This window comes from Protomyctophum bolini, assembly GCF_963924005.1.
Source record: "Protomyctophum bolini genome assembly, chromosome: 3".
NCBI lineage: Eukaryota > Metazoa > Chordata > Actinopteri > Myctophiformes > Myctophidae > Protomyctophum > Protomyctophum bolini.
In genome coordinates, this window is record NC_137864.1 from 45,031,922 (window position 1) to 45,055,331 (window position 23,410).

Below are 23,410 nucleotides of genomic sequence, written 5' to 3' on the forward strand. Positions count from 1 at the left end.
ACACCTCATCAAGTCATATGAACCTTACGAATCATACTAAATTATTATAACGGTAATTTTTTATCAAGTAGGCTACCCACAATTCTCTGCGAAAAATGGTTGATTCCATTGGTTAGGTTTCAACCACGTTCATCATCAAGTAGCCAACCAGGAGTACTGAGTGACTTTATATTAGAAAGTAGAAACATGTTTATAACATACTCATGCGCTTTTCTGAGTAACATGTGAACACAGACACACACCTGCGTCTTGCGGTAAAATGTGGCATATAACTTATAAGATATAATGCTTTAATATCCTGAACCTGAATATCTCAGTCTGAGTCTGACAACTGTATCAACAGGCTAAGAGCCAGTGACTGACAATGTAGAAGTGACTGCCAGTGGAAGCGCACCAGCACAACCTAGCGATATATAAGGCAGCAACCGGGAGCCAATGGAGCGAGCACAGAAGGACTGGGGAGATGTGTGAGAATTTCGGCTGGATGAAGACCAACCAAGGCAAGCGTGCTGCGGGCATTTTGGATCAATAAGTTCACATAGAGGTAAAAAGGGAAAAGAAAACATACAGTGAGGGGAAAAAGGGGTGGGTGGTTAGAATAACCAGCATTGGGTCACTTAAGTGTTTTTTTATTTGAAGAGACAGAAAACAGCACAATAAAACAATACAAACATCCCCTTTCATTTTCAATTTCTTTTAAACAGTCAGACCGTCGCCTGACTCAACAAATAAATAAATACAAACAAATATACATTATTCACAAATAGCCTACATTGTGGATATTTTATGTTCATAAAAAGGCTAAATGTCCAATGTTTACAAAATAAAGAATGCGTTCATTATTATTTATTATTTATTTTCATTATTTATTTGACTTTTAATCGTATTTTGTTCCTGGAATCCATCACAAATCCACGCTTCTGCTAGGATCAGTATAGATCTGACTTATGATTATTATTTTTGCATCAAAGTATCCAGATCAAAACCAAGGTTGGATTAGGTGATGTACCAAAATCCAATCTCAGAATCCTTTCATACTTTTGAACAAACCCCATTTCCAAGAATTGATCCAATCCCATCAAATTACTTCTGAACAACTGGGCCCAGGCAACAATGCCAAATCTCCTTCTAGAGCTATATAACCAGAGGCCCCTTCCCACAAAGAACTGCATAGGCCATCATTCTATTCTAAGTACTGTATGAATCTCAAATGTGATTGCTCATCAGAAGTTATCCAAACATCTGTCCATAGCGGAACCATCTGACTGCAGTAAGTATGTACAGCATGATCAAAACAGTGCCTTTTGATCTTGGAAATACTTAAAATTACACACAAAATAATTTGAACTGTGACACAGGCATGCAGACAAACCAACATATTTTCCTATGTATCTGAAAATACAGAAACTACTCCGTACAGTATGATTGTGAAATAATAGCCTTATTCCCCAACTGAATAACGTACAAACTCACCAACGCTCCCTTGTGGTTGCAGTATTAGCATCAACCTCTATGAAGGATGCTTTCAACTAGCAGTGCCAACTATGTTCTAAGTAAGAATCCTGTTAGGTTAAGAAAAAACAACATTTTCCACATTTGGTTTGTACACATGCTGAAACGGTCAATACTGTTGACAAAAGGTGTGTTTTTTTTGCTCAAATACAAGACACAAGGGTTCATTTTGAAGCCTGAACACATACCGGTACAAGAGTTTAAGCAAAGTGTTAAGAAGAGATATGTTGTGCAAGTTCAGTTGGTCTTTCTGCCATCAGTTTAAATGTTCATAATTTTAATTATTTACTAAACTAACACGGTAGGGTCATCTTAGAATCTACCTATCCATCCATCTGCATTTCGTTTCATATTGTAGTCAAAGCTTTCAGCAAGTCCCCCAAGTTAACCCCAAAGTGACGCGTCACATTGGTGGATTTAGCAGTGCAGCATGGACACATCATCATCTAGTGCTCTAGTGCTATAATGCCATTTCAGGGAATATGAAGGTCAAAGATAGAAACTTTATCTCACGATATCAACATGTCAGGTAAAGAATAATATACAACTAAGTAAGAGTCAGAATGGCAAGCTATTATTATTTTTTTAGGATCAATGAGAGAAAAATAAAAGTCATTTCAGGAGTGTGTGTCTCTCCATGTCATTGTCACTTCCCCGGTGGCAAAACCAGACCAGGTAACCGATCTTGAATCATCTGCAAAAGTTCTGTTATTTTACTTTTATATACAATATACAAATGCTGCAACATCTCTCTGAACTATACAAAACTTATAAATTATAAAGTTCTATTCTTAAATATAAACAACATCAAGTCAGTTCCCAGTATTTAGATTATATTAGGTAAAGTACAATGTACAGAGTCATTTATGAATGACTTGAACGTGTCATACACGAGCCAAAGAGCTGAAACTGGGTATTAGACATTATCCTTGAATAAATTAATTCATAAATAAATCATGATTATGTCTTCCCTGTAACAGTGGTGTCCTTGGTTCCTCTTGAGATTGTGACAAATTACAAATACAGACACACACACACACTTACACATGCGCGCGCGCGCGCACACACACACACACACACACACACACACACACACACACACACACACACACACACACACACACACACACACACACATACACATACACACACACACACACACACACACACACACACACACACACACACACACACACCCTCGTGCACAGTACAGATACAGTACACACTCTCACTCATATACTTAAGTACACACTTCTCTGTTGACAGTGTACAACTCTTATTCTTATTCTAAAAAATAATTTTGTCTGTAAGAAGTAGCAATGTTGTACGCAACGCAGAGACTATAAACATGTTTTTTCCCCCTCCTCTATAGTACAAGATAGGTCTAAACACTAGAATAATCTTTAAAGTCAGTAGTTACATGATGAAACTACCTATAGATACGGCAATACAACCTCTAATCAATAAAGTGACAGTGCTGGATTTCAATCCCAGGGAGATCCCTTTCTTATTTGGGCTATACTGAAGAAAAATTCATCCCACAAAAAAATAATAATAAAAACAAATAAAAAAATAAATGGATATGTCCGCAGAAACAAAGCAAACCAAGCCAAATACTAGACTGTATAACCAAATAGTGTTAAATATCTAGGTTCCCTCTCTCAGTGCAGAGCTAAAGGAGTAGACTTGTGGCTAGTACACAAACATGCTACATCAATATGTTAGGGCTGTTACTGAGCAAGGGAGACGTAAGCATTGTGGGTGCATCACTGGCAGGCCAAGTCACTGCACTTTGCTAAGCTAAGAATATACACATTATATTCACTGTCAATGCATCAGTCATCTTTGCAATGCTGATGCAGTTGTGCAAGAGAGAATTCCACCAATCAACTAATATTACTGCTGATAATAATCTTCAAATATATACAGAGAAATCCAGCCTTAACTTAAAAATAACCTTAATCGTAACGCTTATGACCAAACTTGTACAAAGAGTAACAAACAATCCTATTGGCAAAAAAAACTAAAATCGCCAGTCAGTCAATCAATTAGTTACAGTAGCAGCTTCTTCACCAACAGTAGCCTACCATTGATGTTAATGCAGTTTAGTTCATTCCCCACTGACTTCTGTTCAGTTCAGAACACAACAACAGACAGGCAGTCCTATTGAGTGTCTGGCATCTCCTTTGTAGCACACAGGGCTTCCTGGCATGCTGCCTCAGTCTCCATCGGACCAAAGTCACGCAAACCAAAACAACCTCTGGCCACATTGCTCTCTCGTACGTTTGTATTGCACCAAAGTAAATCATATAGAACTCTATTTATTTATTTTTCTACTTGAAGAAGGTAGGAGGACTCGACACCGGGGCGAGACCAGCAGCCAGATATTATGGTATTGGCCGGTCCCACCAGGCCAGAGGACGCAGAGGGCGGAAGAGGGAGATCAGTGGATGTCTCGGCACATGGGCAGGTTGACGAAGATGAACACGTTGAACTCGATGAGTATGGAGATGCAGAGGAACACGGCATAAAAGAACAGGCAGATCAGCCCCAGTCGCTTGTCCAGGGTCCATTTGTTCAGGTGCACACCGAGAACCTGAGGGTTAGGGTTAGTTAAATTAGTTAAAAGTTAGATACATTATAATAAAGTCATGCTGTGTAACATTCATTTAATTTCAGTAGTCTTTTTTTGGTCTGTTAAAAGTGCAGTTTGAAACTAAACCGAGGATATTATTGAGAAAAAACGAAACGAAAAAATATTTACTTTATGTGGAATGTTTATTGTGAAAAATATACAAATGAAATATTATATAAATAATATGCTTTTGAATAATTTTCAAGTATGAAAGGACAATTTATTTCATCGTTATGCTGTTATGCGTAATGGACTGACATCCATATATGGAGGTGCATGATGTCACAAGGCGTAATTTACTGACATCCATATATGGAGGCGTGACCTGACTGACAGATGGACGGACAGAGGTTTTCATAGTAATCTGCGACCTATGGTCGCAAATAATAATAATAATAATAAAAGATCTTTTGAATAATTTAGAAATTTTTAACACAAATATTCTCACCCGGCTGGCTGGGGGTGCCTCAGTGCCTGGCACAAAATCTTTTAAGGCGCCCGCAGCCTAATACTCTACACATAAATGTGGGTGTCCTTCATATGAAAACCAGGAGGCAGTTTACTATGACATGCTACTTACTGTGAGGAATACTGAGGCCAGTAGAAGAGCAACAGAGAAGATTAGTCCTCTGCTGTTTAGGTAAACCTGGGACAAAGACAGAAAATACAATTATGAACCATTTCAGAAATGATTCAGTTTTCATCTACATATGTCCATTGATAATGAATGGCCATTTTTGAGTGTATGTGGACCGTGGACGAGCAAAGCGGTATTTTTGTCTGAGGTCGCATTCACACCAAAATGCTTTACTGCAATTAAATGAATCCTGCTGCGTATTGTGTGATCTCCAGTGTGATCTCCAGTGTGATCAAAAAGGTCAGAATCCCGGGCGATATGAGCAGTATGAGCTGTGTTACGGTGGGAGATCGATCGCATCATTATATTTGCTGTTCATCCTAGACTTGAGTCCTAGTCTGAAGACGTTATGTAAGTTGGCAGCTATTCAGTCTGGATCGGTCTGAACTCCCACACAACATCAGGTGGGAACTGGGAACCGATGACCCAGTTCCCACCATGTGGTTTAAGTCAACGACATTAGAGGCACAGGCACTCACAAGGGAACCGTAGTCTATGCAGAGCGTCTGCAGACACCAGGGCAGACCCAGTCCCACCAGGATGTCAAAGACGTTACTGCCGATGGAGTTGGAGATGGCCATGTCACCCAGACCTGAGGGGAGGAGAGAGGACACGTTACTGCCGATGGAGTTGGAGATGGCCATGTCACGCAGACAGACCTGAGGGGAGAGGACACGTTACTGCCGATGGAGTTGGAGATGCGGCCATGTCACCCAGACAGACCTGAGGGGAGGAGAGAGGAGCGCTGTCATGCTCTGTAGATCAGTGGTTCCCAAACGTATTCATGTCAAGGACCCCCACATTGGAGTTTGCATGTTCTCCCCGTGTCCCCTAGGGTAGGTACTTTGGTAGGTGAGGGTTTGTGAGTACCCTCACAAAAAGCATGCAGTAATCCTGGTCTCTAAACTACCTCCCCCTGGCCAGCCGGGGCGCCTGATGGAGAGGAAAGGAACTGGTCGGAATAACGTGTTCCTTCCACGTGCAACGTCCGGTCGGGGAAATTCCCCACTGTCAGGTGAAAAGAAGCAGCTTGGACTCCTCATGCATAGAAGGAAGCATGAGGTCAGTCCGCTGCCCCCCCCCCCCCCAGGTTGGCAGAGGAAGTGTAGCGCTCAGGATTACATTAGATGATTGACACTGGGTGAAAAGATGGGTTGCAAAATCGTGAAAATAAATAAATAAAGGGACCCCCAAATTGACACTATTATCCCGCAGACCCCCATTTGAAGATATATTCCAGGGACCACCCATAAGGGACCACCCATAAGAGAAGAGTTTTTATGGCTCTAGCAGTGATTCTCAACCCGTTTAATTTCAAGACTCAAATTAGTCTACGCTCTACGGACACCCCATTTAATATGGCATTTCTATATCTGAGACCCCCATTCATATTGTAAAATCAATGGGTCCATTTGGTTCCAATTGTACACTCTCAGAGTTACAGACCCAGTTAGTTAACTCTCAGAGTTACAGTCCGTTTGGTTCCAAACTATCATTTAACTGAGGAACTGCCTCAAGAACCCCATATTGGGGACCACTGCTGTAGATTCACTCAACAGTCATTATGACTTCAACTTAACAGTCTTCACATCACGCCATGAACGCAAATGATAAGCCCATTTATACGGAATACGGATATTGAATATTGTCCTGAATGCAGAATGTAAATGAAGTATTGTTCTGCCCTTGCGCTTACAATGATTGGGAACTAGAAAGATCACCTCATCTTAGCAGTCTGTTTTTGTGTGTGTGTGTGTGTGTGTGTGTGTGTATGTGTGTGTGTGTGCGTGCGTGCGTGCGTGCACACCTTGCCGTGCCACTATGAGACTGGCCATACAGTCGGGGACGCTGGTGCCCGCTGCCAGGAATGTGATGCCCATGATAACATCAGGGATGCCCAGAGTGAAGCCAATCACTGTGACCTGAAAGCACACACACACACACACACACACACACACACACACACACACACATCTGAGACAACCACTGCGACAAGGACATTTTCTTCATACGAATGAATGATAAACATATCGTTGATGTCGGGCACAAACCTCTTATTCTGACTTGTTGTGCTTTCTCATAAATTAATGCCCTACTTGAGAGCGTCACGCTAAAGTGCCAAGAGTACTGTAAGTGCCGCCCGTGTTTCAATACTTTTTCAGAATCAGATTTTTGAAGTTTGAAGTCAGACACAATAACAACAAGTGTTCAGTGGAGTAGGTTTCTGTCGGGGGGGAAACCTTTCAGGTGTCCAAAACCTTTCAGCAAATTGAAAAAAGAATACAATGGGAAAACTTGTATTATGGGACATTCTACATAATGCGTACTTTGACTTTTGGTACTTTAAGTACATTTTGATGCCAATGCTTTTGGACTTTTACGCAAGTACATGTTGAATCCTTTGAACTTTCCCTTGCAACAGAGTATTTCTATATTGCAGTATTGATACTTTTACTTCAGTAAAAAGAAAAAAACCTGTCTCCAGTGAGTGAGTGAGTGAGTGAGTGCGTGCGTGCGTGCGTGCGTGCATGCGTGCGTGTAGTGAGTGAGTGAGTGAGTGAGTGAGTGAGTGAGCGAGTGAGTGAGTGAGTGAGCAAGTGAGTGAGTGAGTGAGCGAGTGAGCGAGTGAGTGAGTTGAACCTTTTTGACGTACCATCCAAACCATGATGTAGGAGAGGCCAGCGATCCACATGGTGGCCGTGATGAAGGACACCATGAACCAGCTCTCCCAGGGCCGCTTGCTGCAGTTTGGCACCGTGAAGAACAGCAGGAAGCACAGCGGCCACATGAACAGCCACTTCAGCTTGTTGAACACACCGGCTGCACCGCGAGAGAGACGGGAGAAAAACTATCCTCTTTATCCTTTAGGACACAACCACATATACCTCCATGCAATATGTTTGATGTATAATTGTTTACATTAGTATTACTACCGGTATTTCTTTTTTTTAGGTCCTCTACTTATTAGTTATTAATTAAATGGGGGTTATTTTATTTTTGTATAGAGGGACAGACAGTAGGCTGACAGGAAATGGGGGAGAGAGAGATTGGGGAGTGACATGCAGTGAAGGCCGTCGGGATCAGGAGTCGAACCTGTGGCACACTGCCAGGCTCAGGCTACCGGCCAAGGTGCCTGGACCGCTGAGCCACGGCCCAGGCCAAAGGATCCCAACCCTAATATATAATCGTGGAAGTGTAACGGTTTGTCTCACCTGGAGGTCTATGGGGCACCAGAGGGCCGTCCTTGTCATCGTCACCCTCTCCTTCTTCGTCGTTCTCGTTGTTCTCGTTGTCGTCGTTTTCGTTCTCCGTCTTGCTGGCGGACTCCAGCAGCTGGACCCTGCACCGCCCGTTGAGACCCCTCTCTGAGACTCCGCCCATCCCGTTCTCTAAGCCACGCCTCTCCTGTGCCCTGGGCGCCGCGTCGGAGTCCCCGTTGGTGATGCGGTTGACGCACATGCGCGTCTCGCTGGTGTTGATCAGCCGCTGCCTCTGGGAACCGCCGTAGAACACGACAACGTGAGCTACAGTACAGTACAGTACAGTACAGTACAGTACAGTACAGTACAGTACAGTACAGTACAGTACAGTACAGTACAGTACAGTACAGTACAGTACAGTACAGTACAGTACAGTACAGTAGGGCTGGGCAATTAACCAACAGTTATTACCAAACCGACATTTAGAATCAATGGGTCCGTTGTAAAATAACTAAATAATAGTATATTGTAGTATATATTAGTATAATAGTAGGTTCTAACCAACGTGCAATTCACAAAGGGGTGTGTCCATAAAATGAGCGGATCACAGTTGTTCCTCATTTTCGCCTGAAGGTCAGAGGTGTGTTCATGTGGGAGATCATTTGCATTGCCCCACGCCCCTTTTAAGACCAAAAAAAAGGCAACTACAGTAATGTTTTTTTTTCCTTTTCTTTTCTAACCTTTAGTAAAACACATGTCTTTTTCAAGTGTGAACTAAATAAAAGTACACAATCAATCCTACATCAGTACAAACAAAGTGATCATGAATAACCTCAAGTACCTAAAAATACAATACACAGAGGAATCTCCAACGTGATACAACTTTAAATTAAATGCAGTGTTACAAACATGTAACACTGCATAGCATAATTACATAAACAAGTGTGAAATCAAACAGCGGAGAACATGGCGACACGAACACACGCACGCACACGCTCGTGCGCACATACGCGCTGCGCGTGCTTGAGCGCGCACTGGTGAAACAACATGTGCGTACGGACGTACAAATTATCTTTAGGGGGAGCAGGGTATTGTACACAGCAGGTGTACCTCGTTGATGAGCAGGCGTGAGGCCATGGTGAGACGGGTGCGGGGAGAGAAGTGGCTGGTGATCATGATCCTCATGCCAGCCTCGGAGAAGGACAGCTGGTGCGGGTAGGCTAACAGTAGCTCATCCACCATCAGCACAGATGGCGTACAGTGGAAGTTAGCTAGACACACACACACACACACACACACACACACACACAATGCTTGTGAAATAAGTAGTAAAGTGTGCCGCTTGGGATATTATTTACATTATGAAAAGAGGATATATACAAAAAAGAAGAAAATAAATTGAGCGATGGAAATAAGCAAATTGGCACAACACCCCATAGCCCCATTCAATTCCCATTCAATTCAATGCAATTAATTTAGGGCTTATGGTAGGGTAAATAGCCAATAAGGAGGTTTTGCACCTCTTTGGTGAGGAGGACGTAACAACTACAAAGAAAGGTAAGAAAGCCTTCTAGAATGGAATTCTCCTTTAAGAAGGCGGAAAGCCTGGTGGTGACGCAGCCGCTGGGTTAATGCCTGGGTTACCTTTCTTGAGCAGTACTGCGGTGGCATCGCAGGTGACATTGTCGTCCAGGTCAGTGCTCCCCGTCAGGCCGTTGGCCATGGCCCCCGAGCCCTTCTTCCGCCGGTCAAAGTAGCGCTGTGCCCTGCCGTTAAACCTGCCCACAGGTGACACACAAAACATGTCAGCCTGTCATGTCAAAGTAGCGCTGTGCCCTGCCGTTAAACCTGCCCACAGGTGACACACAAAACATGTCAGAACATGTCAAAGTAGCGCTGTGCCCTGCCGTTAAACCTGCCCACAGGTGACACACAAAACATGTCAGAACATGTCAAAGTAGCGCTGTGCCCTGCCGTTAAACCTGCCCACAGGTGACACACAAAACATGTCAAAGTAGCGCTGTGCCCTGCCGTTAAACCTGCCCACAGGTGACACACAAAACATGTCAGCCTGACGGGATTATGACCCGCGAAAAGATAGTAGCAACATGGAGGCTCTATTCGCACAGTGTGGATCTGGTTATTCAAACACTTTCATCATATACAGTAATGTATGCCAATATATGTTTTCAATTTAATATATTTATAAAAAAAATTAAATGTCTTAATTCTTTGTATGAATATGTATATTGGGCATAAGTGGTTAAGTGTAACTTATCAATTTCTTTTTACAACTATTAATGTCATAGTAGCTTTGATGCATAGACTATTCTGAATACAGCTCAGGTCTCATGCGTTCATTTGCAGTGGCTGTTTTATCTAGAGAGGAGTGAATATTGTCTACAATACAATATATTATAGAATAGACTATAATTGAAAGTAATTAATTACTTTAATTATTATATACTGTACAAACCGAGCAGAAAATGCTCGGTTTGTAGGGTCGCGCGGCGGCGACATCAAAGCCTCCCACTCACGAAAGTCGTCCGACTGGTTTTCCAACCGTACTACTGTAACATATATAGCATTTATTTATTTACCGAGGGCCTACTGAGCACATAGAATAACTCTTCCTACTTCCGGGCCGCTTCTGCTATACTTCCTTCACCTAGCTTCAGGTGCTACCGATGATACTAATTAAGGCTCTGTTCCATTTAGTGTGCAGTGGTTCTCTAAACTTTAATTTCACGGACCGCCATAACTCTGACTCCACAGATGAAATGAATCCACATAAAGACCCACTGTAGCAGGGTGTTTCTAGTGAGCCCACATAAAGACCCACTGTAGCAGGGTGTTTCTAGTGAATCCACATAAAGACCCACTGTAGCAGGGTGTTTCTAGTGAGCCCACATAAAGACCCACTGTAGCAGGGTGTTTCTAGTGAGCCCACATAAAGACCCACTGTAGCAGGGTGTTTCTAGTGAATCCACATAAAGACCCACTGTAGCAGGGTGTTTCTAGTGAGCCCACATAAAGACCCACTGTAGCAGGGTGTTTCTAGTGAGCCCACATAAAGACCCACTGTAGCAGGGTGTTTCTAGTGAGCCCACATAAAGACCCACTGTAGCAGGGTGTTTCTAGTGAGCCCACATAAAGACCCACTGTAGCAGGGTGTTTCTAGTGAATCCACATAAAGACCCACTGTAGCAGGGTGTTTCTAGTGAGCCCACATAAAGACCCACTGTAGCAGGGTGTTTCTAGTGAGCCCACATAAAGACCCACTGTAGCAGGGTGTTTCTAGTGAGCCCACATAAAGACCCACTGTAGCAGGGTGTTTCTAGTGAATCCACATAAAGACCCACTGTAGCAGGGTGTTTCTAGTGAATCCACATAAAGACCCACTGTAGCAGGGTGTTTCCAGTGAGCCCACATGCACAATAGCAGCAGTCTGACTCTGGAACAAGAGCCTTCGTATCATAGGTAACATGGAAGTAGTGACCCTATAGTAGTGGCCTAGCGAGGAGGGAATCGTCTTCGGGTTCGGGCTCTTGGAAACGCCCCCAGCCACTGCGTTAGTTTGACTGAGGTTAGGTTTAGGTATAGTTTACTGAGGTTAGGTTTAGGTATAGTTTTATTGAGGTTAAGGTTAGGTTTAGGTATAGTTTTACTGAGGTTAAGGTTAGGTTTAGGTTTAGTTTACTGAGGTTAGGTTTAGGTATAGTTTTTATTGAGGTTAAGGTTAGGTTTAGGTATAGTTTTACTGAGGTTAAGGTTAGGTTTAGGTTTAGTTTACTGAGGTTAGGTTTAGGTATAGTTTTATTGAGGTTAAGGTTAGGTTTAGGTATAGTTTTACTGAGGTTAAGGTTAGGGTTAGGTTTAGGTATAGTTTTACTGAGGTTAAGGTTAGGGTTAGGTTTAGGTGTAGGCTGTCAATCACAGCGACTGGCCAGTCACAGCGCACCCTCTACGTCACTCTGTACTCAACCCGAGGGCGGAACCATGCTCGCAGTGGCCCAAGTTCTTTCCAAAATGGCGTGTGTGCATATTAGAGCCCATTGTTGAGCGCAGATACATACGTACTTCATCATGATGATGTAGACCACATACATGAGGACCAGGATCAGAGATTCCCACCTAGATACAAACAACACGTTAGTATACCATGCACTACAGCACTTATCAGCAGAAGTGTTTCATGTTAGGGGTGCAAAAGGTAATTATTAAGCTAATTGATTTGAACAATTTTAATGAAAAAATAATTGATTTTGAAAACAGGTAAAAAGGTAAAATTGAAATTGAAGGTAAAATCTTCAAGCTCATCACAGGTCGGAACCGCACGGTGAGCTTTTAAATCAGCTATATAGCAAAATTAGTTTGCTCTTTTTGTGTAATACATTTGTCGTATGACAAAGTATAAAATAGGGCTTTAGTGGTTAATCAGACTAATTGACTTTGTCAATTATATTAAAAAAATGCTTTTAAAATGTTTTGCATTGATTCTTAGATAGATAAAACAATACAATAATCGTAAACAAAATAATCCCTATTTCATGTCTTCCCTCAATGCTTTCACAGATCACTCAGGCACTTACCACGATACATTCTCATCATAGATGAACTGTTGATGAAAAACAGAGAAGGGAGAATGTTAGAGCAACAGCCAAAGTAGGAGCGCTGACATTTGTCTGCAGTAAAATATGTTCACCACTAGGTGGTGCAGTACACCAAGAGCTCTAGCAATCAGGAGTGGGTCAAATTCTGAACTGTCTTAAACCCATTTAGGACTGAGCCCGATTCAAAAAAGAATCTTCTAAATCCTAAAGGACCGCCAGAATTATCTGTATTTGGCCGCCGACCCCCATCTGAAAATATGTCAGGGACCCCCCGGAAGCAAAGATTTGAGTTAAAATCGTTCGCTCTGATATATTCAAAGATTTGCAACACACTTTTCAAAAATAGCTTTGCATGGCATCGCGACGCATTGTGCTCGAGCTTGTAGATCTGCTATTTTCGAAGGATTATTAATTATTATACATTTTGAAAACTTGAAATGAGACATTCTGCACGATGAGTACTTTTACCTTTGGTACATTTTGTTACCAATACTTTTTTGAAATTCCGGACTTGTAATTGTAACAAAGTATTTCTATATTGCAGCATTCATACTTTTACTTAAGTAAAAACTGTGAACACGTTTCCCACCCCTGTGAAAGAGCACCCTGTGCTGTTCATGCCAGCAGTGTGTTGTCAGGCTGAACTGGAGTGAGTGATGCTGTGTGCAGCTGTTAACCCATTCTGAATGTTTCTATGTCAGTCGTTCTTCGATTAAAAAAAAATAGCAGACCTACAAGCTCGTAGTGCGCCACTCGGTGGCGTGCTATGACCTTGTAGATCTGCTATTTTTGAATAGCTAAATTATAACATAATGTTTAAAACACCAAAAGGGGTTCCCGCCCAAAATGGTTTAACCGCATTAACCCTAGTGTCCCTATCCTGGGGGCGAACATCCGGCCAAAGAATAGCCCGTCACCAAGAAGCTCACAATGCCTTAAAAACCTATGAGCTTGAAGATCATGCTATTTGTAAAGAGATATGGTTTACAATCACTGTCCCATTGTGGTCCTGGGGGACTCCAGTCAGTAGCAATCATTATGCTTTTCTGTCACTCTAAAGCTCATAAAAAAATAAAAACGGTATTGAGCACATTCGTGCCACTCCATATACTGTACACATACACGTAGACTACAGTATGTGCATACTGTATGTACAGTACAGGCACAGTGTGACTTTGTTCTACAGGGGGTCAGCCATATATATGCACCTTCAGTTTAGGGTTTGGATTGGGGTCGGGGCTGGGCCAGGAGTACGGGTTGGGGCTATGGTTGTTGAGGGAACACATGGCATTATATATGTTTCAATTGAAACGGGCCTCGAGTCTCCAGGGGCCTCCCCAAAAAAGAAGAAATAGCAGTAGTAGTATAGTGTGTTGTTTGGTTGTAATTGTTCCCACTTCCCTGCACTAGCAGCGCTGACAGTTGCGATTGCATCATTGTATAGCCTATGCTGCCTTCCAGTTATACCTTGAAGTAAAACATTGTTTAACCCATTCTGACCTGAGATCAGATTCATACGAGGTTTCCACTGGACACACACTGGTCTGATGAACCCATTCTGACCTGAGATCAGATTCTAAAAAGGTCAGTCGTTCTTCGAATTTTTCAAAAATAGCAGACCTACAAGCTCGTATCGCGCCACTCGGTGGCGCGATATGAGCTTGTAGATCTGCTATTTTTCAATAGGTAAAGCATAACATGATGCTAACACCAAAATGGGTGCCCGGTCAGAATGGGTTAATCAATCAAGCTGTTTTTGTGTATTTTCTACTTGGCTGTGTATGCTGTTCATGCTTTGAAGTCCGATAATACACACTGACATAATAATTATTAATTATTAAAATTATGATGACATGAACGGGGGCCTCCCGATCCTTAAGGCCGCCCCTGCACATGGCCGTACGGTCTCCCTTCTCCCTTCTACTATGTAATGTGTTGTGTTCGCGTTTCTGCATCCATATTTAATTTCCCACTCTCTCTCTTCACTCTTGTGAATACAAGTGCCTGTTTGTGTGTTTGTTTGTTTGTTTGTTTGTTTGTGTGCGTGCATGCATGTGTCTGTGTGGTTGTGTGTGTGCATGTGTGTGTGTATTTGTGTGTGTGTGTGTGTGTGTGTGTGTGTGTGTGTGTGTGTTTAGTTTACACAATAAACCCTTACGACAATGAGGGCAATGATGGAAAAGGTGTAATACATGGAATCGCGGAGCAGCGTCCAATGGGAAAGCCTCACCGCCTGCAAACAGAGGGACGGAGACTCACATTACTGTGCAGAAGGACGTTACTGTACACAAACAGAGGGACAGAGACTCACATTACTGTGCAGAAGGACGTTACTGTACACAAACAGAGGGACGTTACTGTACACAAACAGAGGGACAGAGACTCACATCACTGTGCAGAAGGACGTTACTGTACACAAACAGAGGGACGTTACTGTACACAAGCATTCTGACAGGGAAAACAGAAAAGAACACATCTGGCCGCATGGCCCCCATCCTTTGTACCGATACAAAAGTACGAGCTGACCCGCAGAGATCACACCCACACTATAAAAGCCAAGCGAGTGAGTGCTAAGAGGGTCCACCAGCCTACGTGGAAGAGAAGGTTTATCGACCTTACGTAATCAGATACAATATACATGGGGCTCACGATGCCATGATTAATGCCGTGAAGCGTGGAAAGTCAACCCTCCCACACAGCGTGTTGTGTACAGTACACTGCATACACAAAGTGCCGGGTCAAAAGTTACATCTTGAATGTGCCACATCCAGGCGTGGAATCAGCTGCTGCTGCGAGGGCATAGTTAAACACAAACAAAGCTGGAGGCGGTTAGGAGTAGAACTTTGGCGCCGCGCTGTAGTTCAAGCTCTATAGATGGGTCACAATGTTAGTAAATAAACGATAACGGGTGGGGTGGATGATTGGAGTCGGATCACTTTAATATGCTCCCCGAAATCCCACCCATCTATAGCTCCATCATCACTGCTCTTATGTAATGCACCATCTGTGGTTGCGTCACTATGTTTTGGAGCTCGGCGTACAATATACACAATTCTATTTTTCCTGCTTGTTCCCAAGGCCCAGTATCTCCCCTCCCTGGCATGTTAGGTAGCATCGGGGGGGACAGACGCGGCCAGCTAACTTTGCGTCCGACATGCAGTGAATGTCAACCCTTTTCTTTTCCGTGATCCACAGTTTGATATGCATTGATTAGGCCACGGTCCGGACCCCCATTTGATACAGTTTTGGTCATTGTGACACCAATCGACACTGTAAAATCCTCAGTGCTTATTTAACTCAGAGAGAGAGTACTAATGAGGGTCCATTTGTTTCCATTTCTGAGTTACAGATTTACAAGGATCCATTTGGTCCCTGGCAACAAACTGAGAACAAAGACATGACATTGCCGAAGAAATGATAGCAATCTGCCAACTAATTTTGTGAGTAGGCACTGGCACAGTAACAGTAACAGTTACAGATACAGGGCACAGGTAAAGGTAGGGTTAAGTGATATTATTTGCTACTGTATAATAAATAGACTAGTTAAGTAGGAGTCTCCCTGTCTCTCCAGCGCTTTAGTAAACAGAAAATACATTTTCACGTCGTTGGGATACCAATTCTATCCATTTTTATCCAAGATAGATAGGACCAGGAATGAGTACATCCGAGGGACAGCACAGCGCATGGTAGATGTTCTGTAGATAAAGCCAGAGAGGCCAGACAGAGATGGTTTGGACATGTACAGAGGAGGGATAGTGAGTATAATATCGGTAGAAGGATCCTGAGGTTGGATCTCTGACAGTTCCAACCTCAGCATCGTTCTACTGAGGAGAAGATGTATGGGTGTAGTGAAAGAGGACATGGAGTTAGTTGGTGTGAGAGAAGAGGAGGCAGAGACGACAGGGTGTCGGCTGAGATGGAGGCAGATGATTGGCTGTGGCGAGTCGACCCCTCGAGGGAACAGCCGAAAGGAAAAGAGGAAGAAGATGCCAATTTTCTGTTCATTAAAAAAAGAACTTGAGAGACGGGGAGACTTTGGTGTTTGTGCAAGAAGCAGAACGAAGTACAACTTCTCCTTTCTTCGGTATAATCCCATCTACATATGCATGATTACGCCCACGTTCTGCCACCACTGTGTGAACTTAAGGCGTTTGAATATTTATAGGTGACATTTTCTTTCGTGCCCGGTGGTTGCAAAATGCCACCAGGTCAGCGAGGGTGAGCGAGCGAGCGCTGTGGTGTTCCTCATGACACCGTGGTCGGTACGGGCGGTGTCACCGTACCTGGCCAGCGAAGAGGCCGAACACGTGGTCGGTACGGGCGGTGTCACCGTACCTGGCCAGCGAAGAGCGTGGTCGGTACGGGCGGTGTCACCGTACCTGGCCAGCGAGGAGGCCGAACACGTGGTCGGTACGGGCGGTGTCACCGTACCTGGCCAGCGAAGAGGCCGAACACGTGGTCGGTACGGGCGGTGTCACCGTACCTGGCCAGCGAAGAGGCCGAACACGTGGTCGGTACGGGCGGTGTCACCGTACCTGGCCAGCGAGGAGGCCGAACACGTGGTCTGTACGGGCGGTGTCACCGTACCTGGCCAGCGAAGAGGCCGAACACGTGGTCGGTACGGGCGGTGTCACCGTACCTGGCCAGCGAGGAGGCCGAACACGTGGTCGGTACGGGCGGTGTCACCGTACCTGGCCAGCGAAGAGGCCGCACACGCCGATGATGCAGAGGATGTTGAAGACAGCCGAGCCGACGATGGTGCCGACGCCGACGTCACCTTTAGTGATGAACACGCCTGCAGGGAGACAATGGATGAGCACGCACACACACACACACACACACACACACACACACACACACACACAAAGTGCGTTTAAAGCAGTGGTTGAAAAAGTACTCGTATATCTCTGCTGTCGGGCACATGCCTGCTTGTAGATCTGCTACTTTTGCTATTTTTTATTTATTTGACTCCTGAAAGGTATATGTTTTGGACACATGAGGTTTCCACCCGACAGAGTATAAAGTATAAAGGTATTGGCGTCAAAATATACTTTACAGGTGGCGGTGGCTCAGGGGTAGAGTGGCTGGATGGTAACAGCAAGGTTGCTTAGTTCGAACCCGTGCTCCCCCAGAGTTAGTGTAGAAGTGTCCTTGAGCAAGACACTGAACCCCAAATTGCTCCTGATTGGTTGTTGCCTTGCATGGTTTCCGCCACCATCGGTGGACAGACAGACAGACAGACAGACAGACAGACAGGTGGGGAGGTGTTAATTACCTATCACAGATGTGAAGAGTTCAGGAGCAGAACTGCCTGCAGCCATGAATGTTGCCCCTGCTACGTCCTCACTGAGCTGGAGACGCTGTGAGCAGTGAGACACATGGACCCACAGACAGACAGACAGGTTTCATTAATAAGAGGAATCCATTACACTCAGCAGAACAATACAATCCACTTTAGTCTCAGCTGAAGAACAATAGAAGAGCTATGAGTCATAGCTTGACCCCTGACTCCTCGAGTACAAACAAAACTGACGCTAGTTGTTATTAATATATCATGCTTGTGTCCACTCCACACTATACTATCTATATGTCTGCATGAAAACGCTCTTCTGGGACTAAACAGGAGCTAGGAATCTCACTGCCAAGATAAATAGCTCTGGTGGACCACTGGCATATTGTGAACAATCCTCAAGGACCACCCCACAGGCCCACACCTGTCAGGGGGGAGTTTCCCCGGATAGACGTAGGAACACGGCGGGAACACGTTATTCCATATTTTTTTATATTAAAGCCTTATTCATCTAGTCATGCACAGCAGATCGGCAATTTTGGATGTGCAACACATTGCTTTTTTCCCCCCGGCAATTTATGCCTTGGACCCACACCCACTAGTGGCAGAGAAGCAGTTCCCTAAATTGTTTCACGGCGTCACTTGGAGCTATAGCAAACATTGAGGTTAAATGGTACAAACCTCACATATCTTCTCCAGGGATGGAACAAAGTAGTCGTCACAGACCAGGGCGAGGGCGCAGAACATATATACGGCCTGGGAGAGAAAGAGAGGGACAAATAGACAATGGTCAGCGAAGATTCACATGACGTTTCACCTTCTGGAGTTGACATGAGAAATGCTTTTGGCTAGTGCTGCTGGCATGGGCACATTCCTGGAAAAATAAAGGTGATTTAGTAGCAGTTCAGTTGCCTTGTGGTTAGAGAGTGATACCAGCCGAGTCATACCCAAGTCTATAAACATGCCTCCCTGCTTGGCACTGAGCACCAACGGTTAGATTTGGGGATAAATCTCATAGGGTGGCAGTGGCTCAGTGGACAGAGTGGCCCTTAGAGCAGCTGGATGGCAACCGTGAAGATCCCGGTTCGATCCCGGTCACCCCCAGAGTTACAGGGTCGAAGTGTCCTTGAGCAAGGCACTGAACCCGTACTCCCGATGTGCAGATTGGTGCCTTCCATGGTTTCCACCGCCACTGCCATCGCTGTATGAATGGGTGAATGTAATGCACACTGTACCGGTATGTAAAGAGCCTTGGATAAAGGCGCTATATAAATGTGCCATGTACATTACATACATTTACTGTACATACTATAGCATCCAGGAGGTATACTTGTCCTCATGTGACATACTAGCATCCTGTCCAGGGGGTGTACTGTACTGTACAGTACTTGTACAGTAACTGAAAACAGTCCTGAACTATGGGCCACGCGTCTCCAAAACCGTTAGTTCCCATAGCTGCTTACTTACTTGCATCAAGTCACAAATTTCAATATTTGACTAATTGACTTAAAGGACCCAATTAACATTTTTTGGGTGACTACATTAAGGAAAGATCCTGGTGAGTAGCGAAAGTGCATTTTTTTTTAAATCTTTTCCTGCGTGCACAAAGGGCTCAAAATAAATCTGAGCACAGTCAGTCACATGAATGGCTGTTATTTTCCGTGTGTTCATTCATGGCTGTGTTTCTACGCGGCACACTAAATACGCCTTTCTCTTCTGCCCGCCCACGCTACCCGGCATCTGACCACACGAATGAACATGAGCCATCTAGAGAGAATGAACGATGAGTCAACCTCCTCCCGTCACCACGGAGACAGGTGGGAGACATGTGAGTGGTGCGGGGTCGCACCGCACCACAGCTTTTACATTAGTAAGTAAGTAAGTAAGTAAGTATTACTTACTTACTTAAGTAAGTATTACTTTATACTTACTTTTACATTTTATTTATAGAGTTTGCCAGACAGAGTCACAAAGTGCTTCACAACAATAGAAGCAAAGCATAGCAATAAAACAATAAAACAATGAAGCAAGGAGACAGAAAACAGAACAATCGGCAATGGTGAAAAATCAAGAAATCAATATAGGACTAAAGGTGGTTGCACACTGGCCATGTTTTTTTGGAAAACCGATGGAGAAATGCAGCTTAAAAATCCGAGTTTGCGGCCCAGGCGGTGGCGTAACCGTCTGGGCACCCGACTGGTAATCCAGTCGCAGTGTGCCGCGGGTTCGACTCCCGAGCCCGACAGTTTTGTGGGAGGGACAACCGACAGGGCTTGGGATGAGGATCTGAGAGACCTTCTGGGAACGTAAGGTTGGAGCAGGTCACAAAGATATGGGGGTGCCTGGCCAGGGAGGGTTCTGTGTGGGATGACCCCCCTGGGCCAGGGAGGGTTCTGTGTGGGATGACCCCCCTGGCCATGCAGGGAGGGTTCTGTGTGGGATGACCCCCCTGGCCCAGGGAGGGTTCTGTGTGGGATGACCCCCCTGGGCCAGGGAGGGTTCTGTGTGGGATGACCCCCCTGGCCATGCAGGGAGGGTTCTGTGTGGGATGACCCGACCTGGGCCAGGGAGGGTTCTGTGTGGGATGACCCCCCTGGCCCAGGGAGGGTTCTGTGTGGGATGACCCCCCTGGCCCAGGGAGGGTTCTGTGTGGGATGACCCCCCTGGCCATGCAGGGAGGGTTCTGTGTGGGATGACCCCCCTGGCCCAGGGAGGGTTCTGTGGTGTGGGATGACCCCCCTGGGCCAGGGAGGGTTCTGTGTGGGATGACCCCCCTGGCCATGCAGGGAGGGTTCTGTGTGGGATGACCCGACCTGGGCCAGGGAGGGTTCTGTGTGGGATGACCCCCCTGGGCCAGGGAGGGTTCTGTGGTGTGGGATGACCCCCCTGGGCCAGGGAGGGTTCTGTGTGGGATGACCCCCCTGGGCCAGGGAGGGTTCTGTGTGGGATGACCCCCCTGGCCATGCAGGGAGGGTTCTGTGTGGGATGACCCCCCTGGCCCAGGGAGGGTTCTGTGTGGGATGACCCCCCTGGCCCAGGGAGGGTTCTGTGTGGGATGACCCCCCTGGCCATGCAGGGAGGGTTCTGTGTGGGATGACCCCCCTGGCCCAGGGAGGGTTCTGTGTGGGATGACCCCCCTGGGCCAGGGAGGGTTCTGTGTGGGATGACCCCCCTGGCCATGCAGGGAGGGTTCTGTGTGGGATGACCCCCCTGGCCATGCAGGGAGGGTTCTGTGTGGGATGACCCCCCTGGCCCAGGGAGGGTTCTGTGTGGGATGACCCCCCTGGCCATGCAGGGAGGGTTCTGTGTGGGATGACCCGACCTGGGCCAGGGAGGGTTCTGTGTGGGATGACCCCCCCCTGGCCCAGGGAGGATTCTGTGTGGGATGACCCCCCTGGCCATGCAGGGAGGGTTCTGTGTGGGATGACCCGACCTGGGCCAGGGAGGGTTCTGTGGTGTGGGATGACCCCCCTGGGCCAGGGAGGGAGGGTTCTGTGTGGGATGACCCCCCTGGCCCAGGGAGGGTTCTGTGTGGGATGACCCCCCTGGCCCAGGGAGGGTTCTGTGTGGGATGACCCCCCTGGCCCAGGGAGGGTTCTGTGTGGGATGACAAGAATTATAAAATGACATTACTGGAGTGTTTCCATTTTTCACTGTACTAGATACTTAGATCTACTAATTTGTAGATTAATATTATTATTACAAAACATACATATTAAAAAAAATATATAAGATCTGCAATCTCATTATGTGTTGCGATTGTGCTGACCTTGTAGATTGGCTAGAAAGTTTGGCCAATGTTGAGAATAGTATTATCTGCCTGTTTACAAAATGTGTACAATGGCAAAAAAATATATGTAATTGTGTGCCGGCAATGAATCATCCAGTAAAATGTCTTCGTCTCGTGACAGCCATATAATGCATAGCAAAAGGCTGGGTATTAATTGAGACCTGAAGTAATATGAAAGTGACACTTTCAGAGTTCCCAAGCGTGGTGACTGTCTGTGGGATTTGCTTCAGGTTTCAGGTGCAAAGAATTTCCCCAAAGATACTCATGCACTCCTCAAAGACTACAGCATATTATACAGTAGAAGTCAAGAGGTGAAGTGATAAGATGAGGTGATAACACAGCAATAATAATAATTATTATTATTGCTGCAATAATGAATGCTGGACATTTCACACAGCTCAGGCCAGTGTGTATATTAGTGGGTCGGGACTCATTTGGGGGTCACACCACTATTTTTATAACCTGACGCTGCCAGATCCAAAAAGCTTGCTACACAAATTTGTTTCACAGCTTATTTGGATCTGGGATCGCGGAAGCAAATTCGATGACGGGGCTGTTCCTTTTTTTCAAGATACATGGTAGATGATTGGATGGGAGCGTCTGTCTATCACCGTGTGGGCGTGCAAACACAACCAATCATATCGACGTGTCTATATACCGTCACATCCGCATCCCGCCTTTAGCTCACGCTGATTGGTTCGGTACGAAGCAGATCTGACTCAGGGCTCAACTCCGTCAGAGATCCCAGATGAGTGTTGTGTTGGGGAATATGTTTCCGCAATACCGCCCTCATCTGGCAGCGTCAGGTTACTATTTTTATGGGCCGGCAGTAAATATTCCCATTTTTTCACCCCCTAAAATTGAAATAATTGTTTTGTTGTTGTTGCTTTTTACCCCCTTTTCTCCTGGTCGGTCTCCATCTCGGTTCTCCTATGCGGTCTTCTACTTGTCATCTTTTATAAACTCTTATTAAAGCAGGTATTAACCCATTCTGACCTGAGATCAGATTCATACGAGGTTTCCACTGGACACACACTGGTCTGATGAACCCATTCTGACCTGAGATCAGATTCTAAAAATGTCAGTCGTTCTTCGAATTTTTCAAAAATAGCAGACCTACAAGCTCGTATCGCGCCACTCGGTGGCGCGATATGAGCTTGTAGATCTGCTATTTTTCAATAGCTAAAGCATAACATGATGCTAACACCAAAATGGGTGCCCGGTCAGAATGGGTTAAGGTGAGTAAGCGTATTATTTCTAAGAGAACAGCCCTAAGGGAATGCACACATGCGCGCGCTCACACACACGCTCACACACACACGCACACGCACACACTGTTGCACGGTGGCACCTGCAAGCTGCCCAGTCCAAGCGGTATATACATACTGCTGACCGCTGAGGAGCATCATTTTGGCGAGGGGTTAATTGCCTCGCTGTTGAGGGTATAATTAAGGACACAATCTATCTGCCAGAAAAGTTATGAAGCCAATCTTGTACGGTATACAGTGGATGTTTCCCAGGCATCTGTTTCATATTATCCCATTCTGCAACCCACAGAGTCACGACTCCAATAATGTGAGCGTTCTAAACCAGTGGTTCCCAAACCTTTTAGCCCGTGACCCAAAAGAGAAATGACACATTTCACCCGACTTGGTGAAAATAGCAGTACAGTACTTTATAGGGCTTGTAGATCTTCTATTTTCACTACTTCTTTATTTATTTTCAAATGTATG

General features: G+C 45.2%; 1 protein-coding gene across 1 annotated transcript in view; it reads right to left on the reverse strand.

The window, feature by feature from the left end:
• Positions 1–623: 623 nt before the first annotated feature.
• LOC308313338 (sodium/potassium/calcium exchanger 3-like) overlaps positions 624–23,410 on the reverse strand; it is a 69,894-nt gene continuing 47,107 nt past the window's right edge. The window contains exons 4-17 of the mRNA XM_080760427.1: positions 18,569–18,643; positions 17,873–17,957; positions 17,289–17,392; positions 14,756–14,830; positions 12,577–12,602; positions 12,065–12,118; positions 9,629–9,762; positions 9,095–9,255; positions 7,997–8,276; positions 7,438–7,604; positions 6,592–6,706; positions 5,264–5,376; positions 4,728–4,793; positions 624–4,108 (exon numbers count right to left, since the gene is read on the reverse strand). Coding sequence (XP_080616553.1) covers positions 3,956–4,108; positions 4,728–4,793; positions 5,264–5,376; positions 6,592–6,706; positions 7,438–7,604; positions 7,997–8,276; positions 9,095–9,255; positions 9,629–9,762; positions 12,065–12,118; positions 12,577–12,602; positions 14,756–14,830; positions 17,289–17,392; positions 17,873–17,957; positions 18,569–18,643 — 1,608 coding nt within the window. The 3' untranslated portion in view covers positions 624–3,955. The remainder of the gene's footprint in view (positions 4,109–4,727; positions 4,794–5,263; positions 5,377–6,591; positions 6,707–7,437; positions 7,605–7,996; positions 8,277–9,094; positions 9,256–9,628; positions 9,763–12,064; positions 12,119–12,576; positions 12,603–14,755; positions 14,831–17,288; positions 17,393–17,872; positions 17,958–18,568; positions 18,644–23,410) is intronic.